Source organism: Pyricularia grisea, chromosome VI, assembly GCF_004355905.1.
Source record: "Pyricularia grisea strain NI907 chromosome VI, whole genome shotgun sequence".
Taxonomy (NCBI): domain Eukaryota; kingdom Fungi; phylum Ascomycota; class Sordariomycetes; order Magnaporthales; family Pyriculariaceae; genus Pyricularia; species Pyricularia grisea.
The window spans coordinates 451,316-466,727 of record NC_044974.1 but is presented as its reverse complement, the minus strand read 5'-3'; the positions used below and the strand labels follow the sequence as shown (position 1 = coordinate 466,727).

Below are 15,412 nucleotides of genomic sequence, written 5' to 3'. Positions count from 1 at the left end.
GGCACTCGGCTTTCTCGGTTTGGAGACGCTGCCTATGTCAATGATTGTATTTGGTACATTGGCATACATCCGCGATGGGAGATGAGGGGGAACAAATGTGACGAGGATTTACGATGAGCCCGAGGAAGTATGTTTTCTACTCGGGTGATAGTTGTCAGGTTCTAGCAAGGCGTAGAACATATTACATAAATGCAGCATACTGATCCATAGCTTCATCGAGCAAGCCATCGAACGCAAAAGCCCTTAGCGTAATGAATTGGTAGATGAGATATTCCTGCAAGAAGTTTTGACAGAGACAGTTGCAGGAGGACATATTGCTTGCCGTCACCAGCGGCTCGATCGGTATTTGTCACCGCCAAGCAGGTTGATGACTGCTGTCGCAATTCGATCGTGTTGGATACTCGCTGTTCGTGGGGCCATTGACCACTGTTCATATACGAAATTCTATGGTATCGCGAGAGATTTGGTCTTGCACATTTTTGAAAGCAAGCTCGTCTTGTCTTGTGCGGTGAAGAGTATTGCACTGCAGACAGGCAGCTCGACGACTGAAGAACTGTACTGGCTTACCCCAGCTTGAGTCAATGAATGAACTTCTAATCCCTTTATCCATTTGATAAATCAGCGGCCCATGGTGAAAGCCAAAAGCGGCTGCTGTGTAGATCTCCATGATAAATATCCCCAGTTGCACTAGGAAACAGCATCTGTTCACGGGGATTTTCTGGGGTAATGTTCACGGCTCAACCTGAAGATGAAAGGTCATTAATGTCAAGCAGTGAATCTTTCCACATTCTGGTGGAGAAGCTCAATTTTCTCGTTGATCTTACTGGCAGCACGGGAGAAAATGATTAGTTCTCGAGTTATTTCAATACATGGATGACTCAAGGTGCCGGCAGTCCATATTGATTTTCTTTCGGCTTTGAATGTGAATTGCATGGTTTTCGACTATAACGGCGACAGCTTTGGTTGTTGAAGATGTCTAAACTTTTATGTTTTTTTTTTTTTTTCGCTTTGCGTCCGTGTCCTCTGGGCATGATAGGACTCCCCTCTCGGAAACTTGGTGACACTGACGGTTCAGTCCCTAGGATTGAGGCAGCTTCCTAAAGCAACTGTGCGCTCTGATTTATTATAACAGAATATCTGTAGCTGTTTATGTAGGCACAAAAGCTGATAATGGTCTCTGCTACGTGCTCTAAGATGAAGTCTTTTTACACTTGATTTTACTTATATATATATATATATATATGTATATATATCTGACCATAAATCAACAAATGAGCCAGCCGGACCTAACCCTCAGATTTCGAGTAATTAGGAATGACTCGGACTAAAATTCCCCCGTTCCTGCGCCTTGAATTTTGGGTTGCTAGTCTTCGATAATTTTCACCATCTAATATTTGTTTTTGATTTTCTTGACTCCTCCATCCACGTCCCGAAAGGTAACCTCAATTTCCAAATGCGTGTGATCCTTGCGAACACCCGAAATTTCCTGAGCTGCGCACAGTCCGTCCACGCGGACGTGAATGACATCCTTGCCGTATTGAAAAGTCTGCGTGCCAGAAGGGGAAATTTGTTTCACTTCCATAAGAGATTCATAGCCCAAATCGTCAGTTTCAATAAGTTGAACGTTGCATCGGACGATAGTTGCTCGGCTATCTAGGCTTTGAGGAGCCTCTTTGCGTTTTGTTGCTGAAACCAAATCAACCAAGAAAAGGACGACAGCTATGGCGGATTTCGGTTGAATTTGCATTTTGGAAAAGTGATAAAGTTGATTGATTTGAGAATTGGGAATCAGAGTTTGTGGAAGTAGATAATAAGTATGAAAGAAGAAAAACGTAGAGTAATTTTACATACTGAAACCTTGATAGTTTCCAGAGCTAGTGTCGGATTAGAATATATAGGATTTCGAACAAGCTCAATAGCTTAATCAAACCGGTGTTCTTCATTGGACATGAACATCGATATAATCACGGTTTTTTAGTAGTTGCGGCAATTTCCGGGATTCATGCAACACTAAAAGAGCCGCCAAATCTCAGTCCCATATCTATGATATAAAATGTATGAGTCACAGTGCTATCGTTACATTCGGCGACATTCTCTGCATTGTCGGCTATCTGCGAAATACTACTGGTATACAGAATCGCTAACTAGAAAGAATGATACTGTGGATATACACCGACTCGCGCAGGGTACCAAGACGCGCTCTTCACTTGCATCACCTCTCTCAAGGCTACTGGCACTCTGTATACCAACTTGTTTTTTATCCTTACTTCACGACATTTTTCAAGCACTCCATTGTTCCATGGCAGGTTTTTGCTCGAAGAGTAGATGAAATCTCATTTGACGAGGAGCTTCGACTTCAGCGTTCGCCAATAGTGTTGCAATAGCTTTCAGAAATACTTTTGTAGAGTCGACGAGACATGCACTAGCTCTATCCCCCGCGCTTCAAGAATTTGAGCGCATATGCTCCTGCAAAGCTTCCTAGGGGTTATATCATTATTGGCCATCAAGACTGTAAGGCATTCCTTTTATGATTAATGTTGACCACAGTGATGCTTGTCAGCGGTCCCAGTCCTGGCCATGTGTTTTTCTAGACAAAGTCAGACTATTATAAAACAATTTCGCCGTAATTGAGTGTGTCCTTCAGCTTGGAGAAAATCAATAGGAGAGATATACCGAGAAATACTTGAGTCGTCGCACCTGAGGATTTGTTGCAAGGCTTGCTAGCCCACAAAGGCTTGGGTACTGCCAATGTCACTGATACAGGCTCGATCAGGCATCTCACCTGTAAAAAAGAGTTGTTTTTTGCAATCTGGGTAAAAAAACAAAAAAAGGTTTAGACGGAGGTAGGCGACTTTGATGCTTTGATTTTAGTTCCACTATTGACTGTATAAAGTCAGGCAGGAAAATTAAAATTACCCACTCATATGCTGACTTGTCACGAGAGGATCCAACTTTGAGCCCATACACCTTAAGACTGCCCAAACATGGAGTCCTGGCACTTAATATAACCACAGTATCACAACCTGCACATGTAACGCATGTGCCATTTCCTGATACTGCACTGGCTTGATTGACAGCGCGACAAACCTGGAAAGAAAGGGGAATAGGTTTGCCAGCTAAATTAGATGACAAAATATATGCAGATTCTAAGTATTGGAAGGTCAAAGTGAGCAGGAGCCGACATGGAGGGCGACCATGGGAAAGGAATTTGAAAATCGATGAAATAATAAATGAGTGAAAACAAATAGCTCAATGAAGAGTAGACATGGCTGTGCGTGCTATTGAAAGAAACATGGGAATTTTTATTGAAGAAGCACGAGCATTCCTACTAAGAGGGATATGCTTGCAAAATATAGACAGCAGATTCGGGTTTGAGTCAAGGCATCAATATATATGTCTGGATATTCCACATAGAGGGCCACTATTCTGGAACATGATCCATGGCGCACAAGGGGCAAAGACTTTTGATAAAAACGGCCTTCTGCGCCAGCCTATTAAACGAGTTGTGACGAGGAGATACACTACTAGATATCTAAGTGCCAAAGCGGCAAGCTATTTGTCCCATAACCTTATCCACTGCTACGAACATTTTTGCTTTTATTTACTGCCTAGAACTGTATTCTGCTTATGAAAATTGCGTCCTGTGAGACACCTACGCCTATCAACATATTCCTAATTGTATAGAGGTTGGGGAGGCCGCGATAGACAGGACATGATCTATTATTGCGTTCTTTGATGGTTGGCAAAGGCCCAATTTCCACAAATCTAACAAAGTCAATGCACAACTCTGGCAACGAAGATTATCAAGAACAGCGCGACGAAGCTTGCAGAAAAAGAAATGCTTCTGCTGCAGGGTATCAATAAGCCATGCTACCATTTATTTTGATACAAAACTTCCAGTGGGCGGTGACAGCGCCGAAAACTCAATCTGAGGTACATATTAAGTTGAAAGCCTGGTGTTGTGCTGCCGGATTTGACGGCAGTGGCAGCGCGATAAGTTTCTGTAAAGTCGAAATTATGTACAAGGAGATTTCTTCACATATAAACAGATAGAAGGCAGACGTCTTTGTTTACAGACCAGAATCAAAGAGATTGGAAGATACCAGTCAAAGATTAGTTCAGTCCCCAAACAACCGTAGCTGCTGTGAACTGTTTCCTTGGCTAGGGTTCGCAAGTTCAGATCTTAATGTAGTCACCCATGCCCTCCTTCTTCCATTAAAAAAACAAGAATCAAAATGTCCGCTTAAAAAAGTGACAGAACCAGTATGGGTGCCCCACAACTTCTGCAGCAAAGAGGCTCGGCAAGGCGAAGTGCATCGCGTAATGCAGATACATGCATGAGTTGCATTGACTACAAAATACATGAAGTGCAGCATCCCATTTCACTCAACTCTTCTGCCTTGGGTTATTTCCCCTCATTCCCACACCGCCATGGGCCAGAGTCATTCGCAATCCGACGGCGCCACGCCACCACCACCCCCGGTCAAAACGCTTGGTAAGCTGGAGTTACATCATCCCCGTCTAAGAAGGAAACAAAACCATCCACTGACATACAAAAGACCAGTTCCTGTACCGCTTCCGATCTGTGCTCCCAGTCATCTGCATCCGCAGCGCCAGAAACAAGCTGTGGCTAGATGCAATTTTCGACAGATTCGCCTCGACCCCAGCGTCGTCGCCTGAAGCAACCTGGGACCAATCCAGCTTGCTGGCCTTCCTCCGGATCGTCGTCCCGGAGCAGCTATGGCGCGACGTCGACGTCGCCGCCCCAATCCTCTACCGGTGCATATCCCGCATCGGCTTGTTCCCGTATCATAACGTCCACCCCGATGTAACATGGCCAACTCTTGAAGTCATATCTGTAGCCCTGGTTATCCTCTCCGGTCGCTTCGGAGAACCGACGCTCAGACTGGGTCCCGCTGACGACGAGCCCTACCAACTCGCCTGGGATAGGTGGTTCTGTCGTTTGCTGTTCCAATGCATGTCGACCGACGGGGCGGTCCCCGAACCGGCGGTCAGGGGTCCCGCCGACGACGAGCACCTCCTGCAGGCCCATAAAGTGGTTGAATCCAGGAACAAGGTGCGGGATTGGGACAGGCCAAAGATCCTAATTCGGGGTGATCCCATCATAACGGTCCAAGATCTTCCTTCGTCTCGATCTCAGTGCGTCGACGGCGTGGTTCCGCAACACGAGTTCCAGTCACTTGTCAAACTCTTGCTCTTTTTCCAACTTAGCGCGGTTGAGTTCGAGCCGGGTGATATGTGCAACGAGCCCGAAAGGTTGGATTCGGCAACCAAGAGTGTATTTAGCGCGTTCCTGGACCCTGGTGCTGATGAAGGATCTGGTATAAAGTGGGAGACATTTGCAGCAGCAGCTCGTGAGGCTTGTGTAAGTTTTGAAGCTTTTCCGTCGAAAACCAGTCTCTCAATGCGTGCTAAATCTTCCTTGATTTCAACAGCCCAATTTCCTCAACATGGGATTCCACTCCTTGGGTTTATTGTTCATTCCCTATGAAAGGAGCCCTCTGCTCAGCGATGCAAACCTTCAAACTGTGGCCAAGCAGACCGAAGAAGCGTCAGCCTTGATCCGTCAGGCCCTGTCGCCGACAGTTAAAAACCCGCCACTAAAGGGCGCCGTCTTCGACTTTGCCACCTTTGCCCAAATCTACGCGATCCTGCCGCTCCCCACGAACCTGCATGATCCAAACGCGCCGGTGACCGTGCTCCACAGCACCTCGGGCTCCGACTGCGACCTCGGTGCACTGAAGAGCCAGCTGGACCGCGAGCAGCGGCGGCGGCGCCCCATCGTGCTCCTGGTCTCGGGCCCGTCGGCGCGCTTTGGCGCTTTCCTTCCTGGCGCCATTGAGCTGCAGGAGGGCGGTCATGATGTAAAGGCGGTGGATCAAGATCAGCGGGGTCTGGTCTTCCAGCTCGAGCCTACGCTGCGGGTCGTCGGCGGCGTGTATGGCCGCAGAGTCCAGGTGGAGCTGTCGGCTGTGGGATTGCAATTGTCCGTCTCATCGGGGCAGGGGCAAGGGCACATCTGCCTTGGCGAAAACGGTCGTTTTGGTAGCTTCTCCCTCTTGAGTGGCCCGGGTGGGCGCTTTGAAGACTTACATGTGCAGTTCGAGGTCGATGCTATGGATGTTGTTGGCTATTGATTCGTGAGGCGTCCAGAAACGGACGTCTTGCTCGCAATGCTCCCAACCAAGCCTGTGCTTTACCATCTCAATAGGGTTTTCAAAATTGCACGCCAGCTCTACTATTATCTGAGATTCAGGGTTTCACTGCCTCCTGATAATTGTATCAAGTCATTTCTTGACAGCGGTAACAGAGCCAATCAACTTGGTTGCAGGTTCAGAGCCCTGAAATTACGATATTCGCTGAGAGCCGGCCGCGCGTTGTTTAGGCTGCTTAGATTGTAAATACACCATGCTATTAATGTAGACAACATGAATAAGACAAATAGGCTGTACGAAAATGTTCGAATTATAAATAAATAAAAATGAATAAGTTGTTTTCGTGTTTTTATAATTCTTGTAATAAATTCCTCAATAATGTTTGATATGGAAACGTTTAAACAATTCTTAAAATATAGACGATTTCTATCTATTCAATTTCTGAATTGGCATATTATTATTCTTAACAGAATCAAGGTTTTTTGAACATCTGTTCTAGCAACATAACGTCCGTCATGATACTGTACATCTCCACCCAGATCTTGTTAATGTCTTTCTGTAGTTCCGCTGGCGTAGGCACCATAGACTCCGGACTTGCGTCGAACACATGACGACACTTGTTCCGCCACATGTTGCCCACTTCAATCATTGCGGCCTTTGCACGCCGGTTGCGAGAATGATCCACACTACTTAGAGGCCCAAGTCTTGCTCGCAGCCAGTCGATCTCGTTCTTGGTCGCTTCCAGGTTGGCACCTTTTAGCATCCGAATCCTTCCATACAGTACCATTCCAGGGTCCTTGCTGCTCACGCTGCCTTCCGAGTTTGGCCAGCCCATCGCCCCCGACGGTAGAGAAGTGCTCATGCTGACTCGATAGTGGATGTGGAAGGACTGGTAAACGCGGCGGTATTCTGCAACACGTGCTGCATGGACTGTTCCGGGGGATGAGTTTTGCTGGGAAGAATGACCATTAGCCCGGTTCACCTCCACGCGTGGAGGACGATGAGACATTTTTTCTGATGTAGATTTCAATTGTGATGTGGCTGTGGGAGCAAATGACTGTCTGGGAAACTCAAGGGTACTGAGGATATTTATACCGCAATAGATTTGCATTTCACTATCAAGTTGTGATGTTCTCTAAACACTTGGATAAGTTGACATGTGGCAAGTCGTTTAACCTAATAACTTGTAAAAGCAAACGCTCTGTCAGGGACATTACAAGGTTTCTGATTCACATTTGTTCACCCGCGCGACTGAAGACTCAAAACTGCAATGAACAGACCCTTGGGGAAGCACACTGCCAATCATGCAATATTTCATAATTATCTCTAGATTCATTTTGGCTCCGGCAAATTTTTTTTTTTTTTTTTTTTTTTTTTTTTTTTTTTTTTTTTTAAAGGCTCTAACTCTAGACTACTCTATGAGGCCAGAACTCCACTTGTCAAAAACCAGGACAGTCATCCTTTGGGGTCTTTTGAAGATCCACAGCTCTATCCGGTAATTCCGTAACTGCCGACCCGGCGGCAAGCAATGAGGACACCAAGGAGGATCTGGAACGAATTATGGACACTAAAAAATACATTTGGTTAGGAATGACGATAGAGGCGCCGCCAGCGGCGGGTCAAAGCAAAAGCGGAAAAAGACCGACAGGGTAAACGGAAGAGATCAAAGCCAGAGTGTTGATGAGCAGGAGCATATCAGATCCGAGAGGGCATTGGCGGTGGCCAGACGCGTTAGCAGTCTAAAAAGAGATTTGAAGGGCGCAAAAAAAACAGTATATGTGAAAGCGATCGGGTCGGCGGCGATATATCTCATCAAGCGGCGCTGAATGGGTGTAAACATTAATGAAAAGGCTATCAGCGCAAAAAAAAGAAAAGAAAGAAAGAAATACGCCTCGACGTGGAAGACTATCATATCACATATATGGCGGACGCACCGGTTGGTGGCCTTTCAAGATCCACAGCTCTAGCTGGCAACCCTGTAAATGCCGACCCCGCGCGTGCGGCGCAGCAACATCATAAAAGCTTACTCCATTGAAAACATGGCGTGTTTTTTCCAAGGTAATCCCCAAAATCAACTCAGCCAAAGGGCTTCGTAAAAGCTCGAGAAAATGAAGGAAAGTGATACAAGAACCATAACCCTAGTAGGCGGTCGCGTCATCAAGTACGCCGTCTTTGGCCGCGACGCCCCGGACGCGCCGACCATATTCTTTTTCCACGGCTTCCCAGGCTCCCACCCGGAAGGCGAGCTCCTAGCTTCTGCAGCACTAAAGCACACCGCCCGCATCGTCAGCCTCTCGCGCCCCGGTTTCGGCGGCTCGACACCCGCCCCCTCGCGCACCATCCTCGACTGGCCCGCCGACGTCACCGCAGTGGCCGACGAGGTGCTGAGCGACCAGAAAAGCCGCTTCGTCATCGTGTCCTTCTCGGCTGGCGCACCCTACGCCCTGGCCTGCCTGCGATCGATCCCACCCACTCGCCTGGCCGGCGCCGTCCTCCTCTCGGGCCTGTACCCGGGCACCGCGGGGCTGCCGCTGGGGACGCGGGCCCTGTTTGCGCTGGGGAGCGTCGCGCCGACGCTCGCGGCCGTCGGAATCGAGCAGACTCTCGGCCGCGTGGCGCGCGACGGGCCCAGGCTGGAGCGCGCCATGATCCGCGACTTTGAGGGCAGGGGCGTTGCTGAGGCAGCCGTGGTCGAAGATCCTGAGGCGAGGGGCGTTTTGGCGCGGAGCACGCAGCTCGCGGTGGCGGACGGCGGGGCGGGCACTGCGTGCGAGGCGGGCCTGCTTTGGAGGGACTGGGGGTTCAAGTTGGAGGAGCTTTCTGTTGGAGAAGGAAGGTTGTTAATGTGGCATGGAAAGGAAGATGGGAATGTGCCAGTAAGCATGGCGGAAAAGGCGGCGGCGGTTCTGGCTGGCTCGGAGCTGCGCGTGTTTCCAGATTTGGCTCATACTAGTCTTCTGGTAAGGAAGGCAGAGGATACAGTTGTTGCCGCGATCAAGATGTTACATGTTAGAGTGGACTGACAGCCTTTTTTGGGGGAAATGTGTTCTGTTTGATTTCGAGCAGAGACACTGACGCATTCTGTTTTTCAATGTTCACCGAGCGAGACAAGATATCCATTTGTTAGAGTTTCACTTGTGATTAGCATCGTATTTTAGGGACGGATTTCAATTTTTCTTCTCAGATACTAACAAATAGTTTCATTGCCGATTCCAAGAATCCAGGGTGATGAGACAACTTTGCCCACAGGCACTTTGAATACCTTTCCACTCCCTTAGGCCTTTTTTAGGGAGCCATTCTTACCCCGTCGGCAGGAGATACCCTTTACCTTTGGCGAGGAGTCTCGGACAAAGCCTCGATCAGCCCCTGTATATGTCGAACATAGGCCATTACCAGTTGGCCACGCTCTTCCATCGTCTCCCTAGGCCCAGCCTCAGGGGCTTGACCAAGAGGAGTCTCTACTATCGTGTTCACCTTCTCAAACAGGCCCTGAATCCTATCTACCTGAGGTTGATTCAGGACTCGCGCTGACTCACCCTGAGGGCCATCCAGAATCTGGGCAGCATATTCCTGCTGGACCTTGTTGAACGCGACCCGAGCGTCGCTCGTGACGTACACTGTACGCTGGGGGACGGACTCTGGCTCGCTGCGTTGGTTGGCACCGCGAGCAGTGGAGCCAACTAGGGCATTGGCTTGCGTGGCAAGCTGCTGGAGGTTCTGGTGGCCATTTTGGGAGTGGCTTGACTCACTGTTGTTGCCGGTAGACCTATGTGAGCTCATGCTTGTTAGATTCTGGTTACAAAAGCTGGTGTTTTCTGTAAGGGGTTGACTTTGGTGGCTTCTTTTCAGGAAAATGCTTACCTTGCTGGATGGCCTTGTGTTTTTCTTCAAAGCTGTGAAAATACAGATTCTTTTGCGATCTTGGTAAGCTAGTAGTTCTGAAAGTTGGGCTGAAGGAGTGTGACAAGAAAAAAAGTAGAGAACGAAATCGGAGCAAGGGGTTGAGTAAGGGTCATTATATAGAAGACACTTATTGGTGTACGATTTGAAGTAAACTATACAGCTAAATAAGACAATGCGAAGGTTCTCATCAGGACAATGCGATTGTACTAATACCAAAAGCCTTGTTTCGTCTTGGAGGACAAAGAAGTCGTCATCCACTTACAGTCATTGTATGTCTGTACCCGGGTTATCTTTCACCTGACCCGATACAACATCACACCAAGTGCCCGGATGCCATTCTCTGGGCGCAATCAAGTTCCGTTTATATTACACTTGTCTGTTCAACCAAATATCTTACTTTGGTGCTTCTGCACTAATCGAGCGATAATGCATTCATTTGCCAGAGTTCTTTCCGCGCACAAGAGATGGCATGAGTGGTAATAGTTGGCGGGAAACAGGTTTTGCGGGGACTACTATATAGCAAATATCGGCGATTCCTTAACAGGCAGGCGAACCGGCTTTCACCGCATCGGGTTACGACATTGAAAGTTTTGATGAACAAATTGAAACCAAGGGTTAGAGTCGGGACAAACAAAGGTCATATGTGGAACCCGTTACAACCCAAAGAATTTTGAGTTTGATTAGCCTCAGTCATGGCATCAATCAAATAGCCAGGGCAAATAAGACAAAAGAAAATTAAAATAAAAAAAGTGTATCCAAACATGCTTACAGACGATAAGGTGTATCTCAAAGTATTAGCATATTTTCGGCGCCGATAAGGGTCCAAGTATCAAAGTCTGATAGTTCCAAAACGGTCTTCAATGATTACGTCCTGAGAAAAGGAAGAGAAAAGCAGCTGCAAGGTTAAGAATATCGTCGATATTTATTATTTCCAAGACTGCAGCCCCCGAATTGCCTACGTCTTAATGGCTTAACCCCCATGGACCAATCCCCCTGCCTAACTTCGGACGCATCAACTTTGGCTTGCTGAGGCTGATGATTCCACGGTGACGGTGACAGTGTCAACCACTACAATCTTTCCGTCGGGCTCTTGCTTTTCCCAGATCCTCTCCTGGCTCCCCTTGGCGGCGACGGTGGTGGTCAGGCTGATGGAGCCCTTGGACAAGCCGTGGCCCAGCCTCTTTTCCATGGTCTGACGGCCAAAGGTGCTGCCAAAGGTTCCCTTCACCCTGCCAGGCGTGTCCTCTGAGCCTCTGTATGGGTACCTCCGGCTGCCATAGAAGATGCGCTTGCCGAATACCGCCTCGACGAGTGGCTGAAGGACGGGGACGCATGCGGCTATGATGATGATGCTGCCCTCGAGACTGTGGGAAAGCCAGTTAGCTACTGAGTATGTCGTGAATCGTAAGTGATACGCCAGAGGTGTTGTCTTACATTGTCCAGATCACAAGCTCAACAGTATCGACTGGTGAAAGTGTTAGCCAAATCTTCTGTGTTACTGCCATCTCGGGCGTGACACTTGAAGAAAGGAATCTTACATGTGGGATCGGAGCTAGCCATCATCGGAAGTTTTGTGATTTTGTAGATGACAGCAATGGTTGACCTTCTTGAATGTTAATACGAGAACTGAACTGTTCATATATTGCGACAAACACTGATGTCACTTACAAAGATCCCAGACCCAGGGCAATGCCCAAAGCGATCTTCTTCCTGATATTCATCTGAAGTTTCGCGAGTACCACCGCAGGGTAGACGGAGAGGTAAACATCCGCGAAGGCGCAAAAGGCTTCACAAAATGTCAGTAAATATCCAGGCGCCGCAGCAGAGAACTTGATAAAACCCACCTGAAGAGTACGTGGCATAGCCGATGAGGACTGATTTATCCAAGCAGGTGCCGCTGACCGAGGGATCCCACACCGCCTGTACCGGGGTACACTGAGCGTAGTAGAGCGTGATGTAAGGAACCAAGTTGGTAACACACCAAAATGCAATGAGCCAAAGGAACCTCTTGTGCCATTTGCTGGGGTTCATGGCCCGAGTGAGCAGGGCGACGACGGCCGGCTTCGGAAGGCTGAGGGACAACAGTCCAGGCGTGTAGCCGATGATGCTCCACATCATGGCTTGGGACCTTTGCTCGACGGTGAGGTTATCGATGTGTTGACCGAAGCCATGGGACACTGCAGTACCGAACGTTGCCACATTTATCCAGCCGAGAATCTACCATTATGTTGTCAGTCGGGGCGACTCGCTTTGGTGACAATGTCCAGTGATGTTTGGGGCAACCGATTATCGAAAGTGGCGAGCGACAAGAGAGGCTTTGGGGTGTTGTCATTTCAGGCAGGCGAATTCAAAAATCGTCGTGGTGCACGGGCTGATTCGGTACGGATTACTCACCACTGCGGTGAGGATAAGGTAGTCGTCCAGCATTAGCTTTCCCATCACTTTTCCTCTGGTGAAGAGCCTAGCAGCTGTGAAGGTTGTGCTGACGACCGAAATAATGATGACGGCCGCCAGGGCCATGGGCCCTTTGTTTTCGGACATTTTGGTCGATGTGTTGGAGCCCGGTTGGCCGCCGGAGCATTGACTGAGTGACAAGAGGCTGGAGATCGAGGAACATCGACAGAAATCAAGGTGGCATGATCAGGCATAATAATAAGAGAAGAAGAGCATGGTATGATCTTGAGTACCTACCTACCTTACCCACACATTATAATGTAATTTAGGCAAGGTCCGCCCGGTCAAACAAGCACATGGAGCTATGAACCCTGAGCTTGCAGAAAGAACCACATTTCGCGGAGATATCCACACTTGTCTGCCGGTTCAGACGGAGCATGCCTCAAACTGGAATCTAGTATTGCATTAAGGTTGAAATAGATTAACTCGATCATGACATACCACGTATGGACGGATTGTGGTTGTATTGACCATCTCGCAATACTACTGCAGGCAGCCTGCGTTGCGTCAAAAACCACTTTTCGTACTTCGTACCACATCAGCCCTAGTGCGCGGAACCGATCCTACCACAGCTAGCTTTTACTTTTTCGACTTGGCTCGTCTCAATACAGCTCCTTGCATTAGTTGTCTGGCTCATGCATGATTCAAGCCTTTGAGAGTGAGACGCTTGGTAATCGCCTCGCCTGCCACACGTTAGCGTTCTCTTCCGATTACTACTCAAAGAAATCAACGGGGGGTTCGAGGGTTTCAACTGCCATAGCCCATTCCGATAGTGGGACTAATGCTATCAAAATACAACGTGGCAGGCCTCGCCTGCTTGGATTTGCCACGCGGTTATCATGGGTTCAGGCCCTGTTTGCCCCCACATGTCGCCTACATCACTTGCTGATCGGCGGTCTGAGCGCTGTCGTCTCGTCTTGGAATAGACACTCTGACAAAGTTCGGATGGAAACAGTTCAGACGGTCGCATGCCTCTGTTGTCGTTGACTTTGCCGAAAGGCCGAAAACGAATCTTCAGCATTACGAAGTACTATTTATGACATAAGCCGTCCCCTGCTAATCGTCAAAATGACCGCCGGTGAAATCCACTGGCTGTTTTGTTTGATCAAGGAAGAAAATGATGATCATGACCACCGTTGTACAATCTTGGGTGTCTATGAAACCCATGCCGCTTGAAATTAAATGTCAGACATGGGGTAAATGCACAAAGCATGCATGTCAGGCGCGTGGTCGCACGTGGTAGAAACGAGTTGATGGGAAAAGGTTGAAATCCACTCACACCACCCAAAACATGGCGTGGTCGCTTGCTAAGTTGTAAGTTCTATAAGCAGTAGTAAGCAGTATATAAAAAGGAATGATATACTTTACCAGCTCCCCCCGCATCTGTCTTCAAACCCCGAAAACTTAATTCAGAGTAATCACTTTTAAAGCGTTCATTCCTACAGCAGCCCCGTATGATTCCGTGTTACCATGGATCCGACCGGCCCGGATTTAGGTCATTGCACTCTTACTGAAGCAATTTCGGAGGATAAGTAAGGGAACTAGGCAGGTATTACCTTTCTCCCAGTGCTGTCTCGAGTCAGAAATCCAGTAGCAGCCTGGTGGATCTGGGAGAAAATAATACTACTACCTACTTATACGAGAGGAACGCAACCCTTACCGAAACTCTACTACGGATAAATTCCATCTCCCTTAGCTGTAAATGACTTTTTGACAGCAAAGAAGTAACGCAACAACGATGTTTGCAATATGATTTCAGTCCAATAGGTAGATAGATAGCCTTTTTAACCTGTCCAAACGATCCGGGAAGATAAGATCACTTCTACAGATGCGATCAGAACCAGATCAACTTTCTTGCCAAAATCCACCATCGTGACTCGCGCATACGCTACCCTTGGTCTATACCCTGGACTTGAAGACTAGGTACCTAGGAGGACTGCCACAGGGTACTCTCGAGACCCGGCTTTCATCGCAAAACTCATGTGTGCCTTTCCAGTCCGTCCTTCAGAAAACAATTCACTAGTCTAGTCTGGGACTAATGACGAGGGAACCAGTCTCTACCGATCTCTCCAGCCTTACCTTGGTGTGATTTCTGGCTTTTTGAACCTCGTTGTTGAAAACTGGATTTGCCATGGGGCATACGATAGTTGCACAAGTTTCACATTCTGCAGACCCGCTTACCATTCGACTACTAACATTTTTTTTCCTCTCTATCTTCCTTCTCCGGCGAATTCCGTAGCATACCGCGGCAGTTGCAAAAGATTTCTGCCAGTCCATTTACAAAGTGACACCACACGTCTCAAACCAGAGGTTATGGGCACTCTAAAAAGTCCGTAATCCCGACTACTCACTCGCTACGTCGTCAGTCCCATCATGTTTTCGCTTTCTCCGCTGCTCTATCCATCGTTCGTCGATCAGGCCAGGGCGCTCCTTGTATTTACCCTCGTGAGACGTGCGCGACTCGCGCTGCTGCCCTTCCTCTCTGGTGTGTCTCCACCCTCGTCTTCGATAAGAAGCACGTAAGTAATATAGCATGGGGGTCTCGCAGGGCACCTTACCGGTACCGAGTTTGAAGCCATGGTCACTGGCCAAGGGGCTTGGCATTTTCGATTTTTCTGATTGACAGGTGCCCGGTGCCATGGTTGATGCCTAGGAAACAGAGAGGGGGAAAAGTACCGGAATTGAGGGTGGATGTTCAGCTCGGTTACGGAGATATAACGAATGACGATATTTCCTCTGCCCTTGCCGCTGTTGTCTGCGCTTCCGAGCTACAAGGTTATGAATGACATTCTGCTTGAACATATCTGCAGTTATGGAGACACGTGGGCTCTAGATTACCAGCAGTACTAGCGCTCCACACCTAGGCTATTAGGAATTTT

At 48.2% G+C, this 15,412-nt stretch overlaps 7 protein-coding genes across 7 annotated transcripts; 2 read left to right on the top strand and 5 right to left on the bottom strand.

Moving 5' to 3' along the window:
- Positions 1 to 1,387: 1,387 nt before the first annotated feature.
- Positions 1,388 to 1,747, bottom strand: PgNI_11270 (uncharacterized protein; the record flags this gene model as incomplete). Its single annotated transcript, XM_031131240.1, has 1 exon — positions 1,388 to 1,747. One exon carries the CDS (start codon positions 1,745 to 1,747, stop codon positions 1,388 to 1,390), a length of 360 nt encoding a protein of 119 aa, XP_030976773.1.
- A 2,679-nt stretch (positions 1,748 to 4,426) lies between these two features.
- Positions 4,427 to 6,469, top strand: PgNI_11269 (uncharacterized protein). Its single transcript, XM_031131239.1, has 3 exons — positions 4,427 to 4,495; positions 4,560 to 5,386; positions 5,457 to 6,469. The coding sequence occupies exons 1-3, from the start codon at positions 4,432 to 4,434 to the stop codon at positions 6,156 to 6,158; spliced, it is 1,593 nt and encodes a 530-aa protein (XP_030976824.1). The 5' UTR covers positions 4,427 to 4,431; the 3' UTR covers positions 6,159 to 6,469.
- Positions 6,470 to 6,648: 179 nt separating this feature from the next.
- On the bottom strand, positions 6,649 to 7,185 carry PgNI_11268 (uncharacterized protein; the record flags this gene model as incomplete). The annotated part of the gene is made up of 1 exon (XM_031131238.1): positions 6,649 to 7,185. The coding sequence occupies one exon, from the start codon at positions 7,183 to 7,185 to the stop codon at positions 6,649 to 6,651; it is 537 nt and encodes a 178-aa protein (XP_030977030.1).
- A 414-nt stretch (positions 7,186 to 7,599) lies between these two features.
- On the bottom strand, positions 7,600 to 8,086 carry PgNI_11267 (uncharacterized protein). The gene is made up of 2 exons (XM_031131237.1): positions 7,823 to 8,086; positions 7,600 to 7,743 (listed from the first exon to the last, which is right to left on the bottom strand). Exon 1 carries the CDS (start codon positions 8,014 to 8,016, stop codon positions 7,840 to 7,842), a length of 177 nt encoding a protein of 58 aa, XP_030977025.1. The 5' UTR covers positions 8,017 to 8,086; the 3' UTR covers positions 7,600 to 7,743; positions 7,823 to 7,839.
- Positions 8,087 to 8,284: 198 nt separating this feature from the next.
- On the top strand, positions 8,285 to 9,199 carry PgNI_11266 (uncharacterized protein; the record flags this gene model as incomplete). Its single annotated transcript, XM_031131236.1, has 1 exon — positions 8,285 to 9,199. The coding sequence occupies one exon, from the start codon at positions 8,285 to 8,287 to the stop codon at positions 9,197 to 9,199; it is 915 nt and encodes a 304-aa protein (XP_030976983.1).
- A 301-nt stretch (positions 9,200 to 9,500) lies between these two features.
- PgNI_11265 (uncharacterized protein) lies at positions 9,501 to 9,956 on the bottom strand (the record flags this gene model as incomplete). The annotated part of the gene is made up of 1 exon (XM_031131235.1): positions 9,501 to 9,956. One exon carries the CDS (start codon positions 9,954 to 9,956, stop codon positions 9,501 to 9,503), a length of 456 nt encoding a protein of 151 aa, XP_030976981.1.
- A 1,135-nt stretch (positions 9,957 to 11,091) lies between these two features.
- PgNI_11264 (uncharacterized protein) lies at positions 11,092 to 12,620 on the bottom strand (the record flags this gene model as incomplete). The annotated part of the gene is made up of 6 exons (XM_031131234.1): positions 11,092 to 11,443; positions 11,514 to 11,544; positions 11,618 to 11,682; positions 11,748 to 11,865; positions 11,924 to 12,296; positions 12,474 to 12,620. 6 exons carry the CDS (start codon positions 12,618 to 12,620, stop codon positions 11,092 to 11,094), a joined length of 1,086 nt encoding a protein of 361 aa, XP_030976982.1.
- Between the last annotated feature and the right edge of the window lie 2,792 nt (positions 12,621 to 15,412).